Raw genomic sequence first — 8,506 nt, 5'->3', positions numbered from 1 at the left:
AAAGAAATAGAGTCAGCCATTAATTTAGCTCTATTACAAGCTCATGAAACTTACCGTAAAGCGGCGTCCATTGAGGTCTCTGCTTTCCAGAAGCAAATGCAACAGCATATGATGAATTTCATGAAGGAAATAATTCAGATCGTCCGCCCTACAGTGAAGGCACAGGCAGACACTCAGTAGCCTCCTCCTAGACCATCGAGGGAAGCAGCCATGCCTAATCCAGCGCAGCAGCGAGCTGATGGCAGACTCTGGGAAGAGCAACAGAGGGTATGGCCAACCACCGCCTTTGTTTAGGCCTGAAGTTTCAGCGGCCGGAAGTTTGAATGGGAATCCAAGTGGCGGGCATAGGGATTACAAACCCGAGATGAGCCATCTCAGGAAGTGGGGTATATCCTTCGATGGCGGACCTAGGGGAATGCCAATTGGTGAATTTATATTCCGGATAGAGCATCTACAGATGGCTTACCAAGTCACGTGGGAAGAGGTCCTTCGATCTTTTCACTGCCTGGTAGATGGTCAGGCCAAGGAGTGGTTTTGGATGCACGTACGCACAACGGGATTGAGGGATTGGCCAAATCTAAAAAACGCGCTGCAACAACGTTTCCAAACGCTGCGTTCGAACTTCGAGCGTGAGCGAGAACTACGCGAGCGAAAGCAACGACCAGGAGAGAGCGTGGATGAGTATCTGAAGGCGATGCTGAGCCTCCGATCCCAGTTGGACATCAACATATCCGACCACGACCTAATAAGGACAATTAAAGTGAACATCAGAGACGGGTTATCGAGGATAATATATCCGATGTGGTTAACTAACCTGGAACAACTGAGGGAGGAATGCCACGAAGCCGAGAGGGTTTTGGCCAATCGCTGGTCGCGCACATCCGGGATGCAAGAGCACCAGAGACCACCGAAGGAGAAGCACCAGGTTCACGAGGCGTATGTATCCCAGGAGCCAGACGAGGACTCCGAGTTTGTAGAGGCCATTTCCCGGGGCAGAGAAGGCGGAGCGCAAAGTACGTTGGTCTGCTACAATTGCTCCATGCCGGGACACACGTATTACACGTGCGACTCGGAGGTCCTTAATAAGTTCTGCTACAGATGCGGCCGACAGGGAGTACGTTTTACTCGGTGTCCGAAATGTCAGGCGGGAAACGCGAGATGGAGCTTGACGCAACCGGAGGAGTCCCGCTCCCATCCCAAGACGACGAATTAACTGCCTCCGAGGATCTGAAAGATATGTTAAAAGATAAATATAAGTCAGTGTTTAAGAAGATATTAATAAATAAAAACATAAGCAAGGTAAATATAGGAACAAAATACGTGGCCAGACCTATGGAAGAGAGGGAACGCGACTATCAGCAGGCAAGGGAAAGGATATTTGGAGAACCAAGGGGAGATAGCCATTCCCGCAAGTCGTCGAGGATAATCCGAGCCCGGAGGCGTTACCAGCACCGAAAACAGGAACGAAGAGAGGTCTGCACAGCTATAATATCAGCAGCTACGACGGAAAACCGAGCGTTTGCCGAGGTATTGGTTGCAAATCATCCAATGCAGGGGCTACTTGACACGGGAGCATCGAAGAGCATCCTAGGAGACGGGTGTATGGACCTGGTAAAGCGGCTGAAACTAGAAGTTTTGAAAGTGAGATCAACAGTACAGACAGCAGGCGGTGCAACACACCGCATATCGGGTCGCATAGAGGTGGACGTTTGCTATAAACAGGAAACTCACCGCATATCATTGCTCCTATGTCCCTCACTGCGGCAAAAACTATATTTGGGAATAGACTTTTGGCGGAAATTTTCATTAGCTCCGGACGTCGTAGGGGTAGGTGAATTGTCGTCGATTGAGAATGAGTTCCATGTTACGAGCGAACCGGTAGAACCACACATCCTGTCTGAGGAAGAGAAAACACAGTTGGAGTTAGTGCAGGATAAGTTTCTAACTTATGAAAGACACGGCATGGGACTGACGGAACTGGAAACGCATTCCATACAACTGGAGGCGGGAACAGTCCCAGTAAAGGAAAGGTTCTATCCGGTGTCACCAAAAGTCCAGGAATTGCTGTATGCGGAAGTAGACGAAATGTTGCGATTAGGTGAAATCGAGACTAGTGAAAGCCCATGGAACAATAGAGTTACTCTGGTCTAAAAACCTGGGAAAAACCGGTTATGCTTAGATGCGAGGAAACTCAATAAGGTAACGATCAAGGATGCTTACCCATTGCAGAATATAGAGTCGATTCTGAGCCGTGTGGATGAAACCATTTACATTAGCAGTGTGGATTTAAAGCATGCGTTCTGGCAAATTGAGCTGGACAAAAAAAGCAGGGAGTACACCGCATTCACCATCCCGGGAAGGCCGTTGTATCAATTTCGGAGGATGCCGTTTGGTTTATGTAACGCTACTCAACGGCTATGTCGACTAATGGACCGGGTCATCCCTCAGAAGCTCAGGAGCAACGTCTTTGTGTACCTAGACGATCTGTTGATTATTTCGAAAACGTTCAAGGATCATATGCGGATACTTACCGAAGTTGCCAAGAGCTTACAAAACGCCAACCTCACGATCGGGCTACACAAATCCAAGTTCTGCTTCCGATTCCTGAAGTATCTGGGTTTTGTAATCGGAGAGGGGTCCTTGAGGACGGATCCAGGGAAGATTCAGGCAATAGCCAAGATCCCAGTACCAAAGAATGTGAGACAGTTGAGGAGTTTCCTAGGAACAGCTGGATGGTACAGGCGATTCATTCGAGGTTTTTCAGATGTATCGGCGCCTCTGACGGACTGTTTGAAGTCAAAGACCAAGTTCAAGTGGACACCTGCAGCAGAAGAGGCATTTGACAAACTGAAAACAGCACTCACCTCAGCTCCCGTGCTGATACATCCAGACTTTCAGAGCAGATTCTTCGTCCAATGCGACGCGAGCCATGTGGGTATTGGTGCGGTTCTCTTTCAAAAGGATATGGATGGAAATGAGAGACCGATAGCGTTTTACTCTCAGAAGCTGCGAGGAGCTCAATTGAACTACACGGTGACAGAGAAAGAGTGCTTAGCCGCAGTGAAAGCTGTGTATAGATTTCGCCCATATATAGAACTCTTACCCTTCACAGTCATCACCGATCATTCCAGTCTTCAATGGCTCATGACGCTAAAAGACCTAAACGGACGATTGGCGCGGTGGTCGTTGGCGTTACAGGCATATGATTTCCAAATAGAGCACCGGAAGGGGAAAGATAACGTGGTGGCAGACATGTTGTCCCGTAGCCCGGAGGTAGAAGCCATTGAGGTGTTCGATTTTGAAACCATTGAATTTGAAAGTCCCGAGTATCTGGAAAGAATCCAAACGGTGAAGGAAAATGCGGAGCAGTTTCCAGATTTAGTGGTGGAAGACGGGCTCTTGCTCAAGCGAATACAATTTGTGACCGGGGACACACAGGAATTTCCGTGGAAGCTGTGGATTCCGGAAGCGTTAACAAATACTTTAATCCAGCAAGCACACGACAGCGATACCGCGATGCATGGAGGCATAGGTCGCACGCTTAACAGGCTTAGGCAGTTCTACTACTGGCCCAAGATGGCAATCCAGGTGAAAAACTACGTTAAAGACTGCAACATCTGCAAGGAAACCAAGCACACAACCCAGATGACTAGGCCGAAAATGGGCAAACAAACAATCACCTCACGGCCCATGCAGCAGCTGTATATGGATTTCCTGGGAAAATATCCACGGTCAAAAAGGGGCAACTGCTACATATTGGTAGTGCTGGATCATCTGACGAAGTTTGTTTGGTTAAAAGCAATGCCAAAAGCGACAGCAGACGCAGTCGTCAGATATCTGGAGTCGGAAATATGGCATGAGTTTGGTGTTCCAGAGGTAATACTCACCGACAACGGAGTCCAGTTTGTAGCAAGCCGGTTTCAAAGTTTCCTGGAGAAGTATCAAATTCGTCATAAGAGGACCGGCAGGTATGCTCCACAGTCGAATGCCTCAGAGCGCGTGAACCAATCCGTACTTGCAGCTATTAGGATCCATGTAGGGGAAGACCACACACGTTGGGATGACAAGATAGTCGAGATTCAAGGTTCTCTGCGGAGTGCCGTCCACAATAGCACTGGTGTCTCCCCATACTTTGCCATGTTTGGCCAACACATGTTCCTGAGCGGGCAAGATTATAGGATAGCCCGAAAACTAGACGCCGTAAACGACGCCCAGATACAGAGTCTATCTCGAACGGAGCGGCTTCAACTTATAAGAGAAAAGGTAACAGAACGCATTAATGAAACATATGAGAGATCAGCAAAACAATACAATAGAAGAGCTAAAGAAATCAAGTACCTACCTGGCCAAGAAATCTTTAAGCGAAACTTCATTCTCAGCGATTTCAAGAACAACATAAATGCCAACTTTTGTCGCAAGTACTCCAAGTGCCGCATAGTAAGACCCGTAGGGAATAACCTATATGAGCTGGAAACATTACAAGGGAAACGATTGGGAGTATTTCATGCGAAAGATTTGAAACAATAATTGCAGCATAGGTACATATGTACAAACGTGCAAATACGTACCCAATTAATGGCCCGGCTAACCCTTTCAAAGCGGCAGGACGAATATATCTCAGGGCGTGGGCGTGGCCTGCGTTGAGCTACTGGCAGCCTCAATTGTACTCCTGTTCCATTGACAAGTAAACGAAACCGTAGTGTGGTGTTATGGTCTGCCAAAAATAAAGGAAATAAACCTATATAAAATCAAAACATACCAAACGACCGCGTACCTGGGTTAGAGAGGAGCAACAGATGCCGATACTAGGGATGGCCTGGGAATGGAGAACTGGTCCCGGAGTCGTGCTGGTTCGTGGCGGAACTAGTAGAATAGTGGGCGCAAGATAGTTTTAAATTTCGGAAAACTCTCTCTCGAAAAGGCAATTGAGCTGACTTACAAGAAGGGCAACTAAAGGGCAAATCAGAACCATCTAGAAGCTGAGAAAAAGTAGTCATGTCTCTGGGAACAAAATTCCAAAGTGAGAGTGCAAGTTTTAGATAAAAAAAAATATAAAATAAAGTGCTTTTGTGTTCGCAGCTTCCGGCGCCAAATTCGAAATCTGGGAGTCTGCGAGGAAAGGAATTAAACTGGGAGAAAATTACTGGAAATTTGATTATCGCCGCCCACATCTGGGTGGTGCCAGGTTTTTTTATTTTAAGTTTAGTTTTAAAGTTAATAAAACCACAAAATAATCAACAATAACCACCCACTACAAACTATAAACTACAAATCTACTTATCTACTTCTACATAAATTAAAATACTCATGTAACCCTATATATATATTATTTATTCATTTATTTATACTTATAACTATTTATTCATGTGTGATGTAACCTGTGGTACCCAGGTTAGGGATTTGTGAAGTTAAATGAATGTTATTTATAAGCATTTTGTGAATTAAAGTGGAAAAGAAAATGAGCGAGTAGAGTGTTAACAATGGGGTGAGGTGACGCATAATAGACCCAGTAGCCAGTGTCGGGGTATATTCCGCGGCCATTAACAGCAGGTACGCAGTCCTTGTTTCCTTTCATTTTTAAAGTTGTCATCAAGTCTGAAGAAAATAAATTATTACTGTGTGCCGACAGATCCAACTATCGAGGTCAGACTCACGCTTGAGAAATCCGATTGCTAGCCGGAATCCGATGGTTGGATCACCAAAAATAAGTCGAGACATAACAGAGTGGCGCCCAAAGAAAACATAATAAAAAGACAGAAAAAAAGAAAAGGAAGAGAATCTCCGGCTGGTCCTCGACAACTAGTGGTGGTCCTGCATAATTGCTACCAAGAGCAAATCGTAGAAGTCCCACTAAGAGGCGAGAGACGCAGCCACGTAGGATGATCGCTGAGATGCCCACGACCGGGACCCCGACAGGAGACAGAAATATCCTGGTTCGGCGCGGCCCATCAAGGGCGTCGGAAGAAGAAGTCTAGGAACACCTATAAAGACGGCGAAAAGTCAGAATCAACCAAAAGGAGATCAGGATCGGTAGCTTACAACATCCAGCGGTCGTGGTCCTTGTGGAAAAGGTTGCTGGAAGCAACACACATGTAGTCCGGCCAAAGAAGATGAAAGCTGCTGAAAAGAAACAAGAAGGATTAGGAATATGAAAGTACAGTGGGCTGGGTAAAATATTCGTCACTCACCACTCAAACTTAGCTACACGTTCCCAAGCCAATCAGAAAGTGAACCGAGAGATAAAGGATATCACTCCTCCCCAGGGGTTTATGATGGATGGTAGCGCAGCCTTTGAGATTAGTGACCAGCAGGATATGACGGGAGCAGTGGGGGCGTGGAAGCACATACTAGCGACGGAGTTCCCCGCGGCGACCAACACAATCTCACAAGCGATGAGGAAGGGAAGAGTCCTGTGCATTTAGGTAAAGAAATAGAGTCAGCCATTAATTTAGCTCTATTACAAGCTCATGAAACTTACCGTAAAGCGGCGTCCATTGAGGTCTCTGCTTTCCAGAAGCAAATGCAACAGGATATGATGAATTTCATGAAGGAAATCAATCAGATCGTCCGCCCTACAGTGAAGGCACAGGCAAACACTCAGGAGCCTCCTCCTAGACCATCGATGGAAGCAGCCATGCCTAATCCAGCGCAGCAGCGAGCTGATGGCAGACTCTGGGAAGAGCAATAGAGGGTATGGGCGGGTTGGCATCAGTATAGCCAACCACCGCCTTTGTTTAGGCCAGGAGTTTCAGCGGCCGGAAGTTTGAATGGGAATCCAAGTGGCGGGCATAGGGATTACAAACCCGAGATGAGCCATCCCAGGAAGTGGGGTATATCCTTCGATGGCGGACCTAGGGGAATGCCAATTGGTGAATTTATATTCCGGATAGAGCATCTACAGATGGCTTACCAAGTCACGTGGGAAGAGGTCCTTCGATCTTTTCACTGCCTGGTAGATGGTCAGGCCAAGGAGTGGTTTTGGATGCACGTACGCACAACGGGATTGAGGGATTGGCCAAATCTAAAAAACGCGCTGCAACAACGTTTCCAAACGCTGCGTTCGAACTTCGAGCGTGAGCGAGAACTACGCAAGCGAAAGCAACGACCAGGAGAGAGCGTGGATGAGTATCTGCAGGCGATGCTGAGCCTCCGATCCCAGTTGGACATCAACATATCCGACAACGACCTAATAAGGACAATTAAAGTGAACATCAGAGACGGGTTATCGAGGATAATATATCCGATGTGGTTAACTAACCTGGAACAACTGAGGGAGGAATGCCACGAAGCCGAGAGGGTTTTGGCCAATCGCTGGTCGCGCACATCCGGGATGCAAGAGCACCAGAGACCACCGAAGGAGAAGCACCCGGTTCACGAGGCGTATGTATCCCAGGAGCCAGACGAGGACTCCGAGTTTGTAGAGGCCATTTCCCGGGGCAGAGAAGGCGGAGCGCAAAGTACGTTGGTCTGCTACAATTGCTCCATGCCGGGACACACGTATTACACGTGCGACTCGGAGGTCCTTAATAAGTTCTGCTACAGATGCGGCCGACAGGGAGTACGTTTTACTCGGTGTCCGAAATGTCAGGCGGGAAACGCGAGATGGAGCTTGACGCAACCGGAGGAGTTTAATTAACTGCCTCCGAGGATCTGAAAGATATGTTAAAAGATAAATATAAGTCAGTGTTTAAGAAGATATTAATAAATAAAAACATAAACAAGAGAGAACGCTATAGTCGGGTGCCCCGACTATCAGATACCCGTTACTCAGGTATAGGGAGTGCGAGGGAGATGGAGATAGAAACTTTGATCACGCATAACTTTTTAACGAATGGTCCGATTTGAAAAATTTCTTCTACATTTCGATAGGTATTGATAAACACAATAAAACTGCATTTTTACTTTTCCGAAATATTTAAATTTTTAAAATCGTATTTAAGCGATTGTGGGCGTTAAAGGGGGCGTGGCACCTTTTTGAAACAAACTTGCGCTGCGTAGGAACTCCTAGAATCTGCATGCAAAATGCCAATCTTCTAGCTTTTATAGTTTCCGAGATCTCAGCGTTCATACGGACAGACAGACGGACAGACGGACAGACGGACAGACAGACGGACAGACGGACATGGCTAGATCGACTCGGCTAGTGATCCTGATCAAGAATATATATACTTTATAGGGTCGGAAACGCTTCCTTCTAGCTGTTACATACTTTTGCACGAATACAATATACCCTTTTACTCTACGAGTAACGGGTATAAAAACAAAAAGTTCAAGTCCTGCACCAGCATACACACATACGCCATTGTTTGACTCAGACCTCCAATTTGGCTAACTTGATTTGATTTGCATAGTTCTTGGGATATAATTCGGTATTGACAAATAAAAACCATCGCAATTTCCTTTAATAGAAATCCTTATCGAGAATTAACGTTGACTCTGTTGAGCACCTTGGCCAGCTGTTCCAAAGTCATCCGTTAGATGGCGCCATGAAAGGCGGAAATGTAGG

General features: G+C 46.6%; 1 protein-coding gene across 1 annotated transcript; it reads right to left on the bottom strand.

Moving 5' to 3' along the window:
• Positions 1 to 466: 466 nt before the first annotated feature.
• On the bottom strand, positions 467 to 2,398 carry LOC123037619. Its single transcript, XM_044459268.1, has 5 exons — positions 2,221 to 2,398; positions 1,732 to 1,897; positions 1,331 to 1,626; positions 815 to 1,227; positions 467 to 742 (listed from the first exon to the last, which is right to left on the bottom strand). The coding sequence occupies exons 4-5, from the start codon at positions 1,193 to 1,195 to the stop codon at positions 641 to 643; spliced, it is 483 nt and encodes a 160-aa protein (XP_044315203.1). The 5' UTR covers positions 1,196 to 1,227; positions 1,331 to 1,626; positions 1,732 to 1,897; positions 2,221 to 2,398; the 3' UTR covers positions 467 to 640.
• Between the last annotated feature and the right edge of the window lie 6,108 nt (positions 2,399 to 8,506).

The sequence above is a fragment of the Drosophila rhopaloa genome, unplaced genomic scaffold (assembly GCF_018152115.1).
Source record: "Drosophila rhopaloa isolate 14029-0021.01 unplaced genomic scaffold, ASM1815211v1 contig_186, whole genome shotgun sequence".
Taxonomy (NCBI): domain Eukaryota; kingdom Metazoa; phylum Arthropoda; class Insecta; order Diptera; family Drosophilidae; genus Drosophila; species Drosophila rhopaloa.
This window is presented reverse-complemented; position numbering and strand designations above follow the sequence as displayed.

Coding starts and splice junctions, on each gene's coding strand:
- LOC123037619 (XM_044459268.1), bottom strand. CDS start 1,195: ATGGGAGCGGGACTCCTCCGGTTGCGTCAAGCTCCATCTCGCGTTTCC. Junction 743..814: donor TCCTCCCTCAGTTGTTCCAG/GTTAGTTAACCA, acceptor TGTCCTTATTAG/GTCGTGGTCGGATATGTTGA.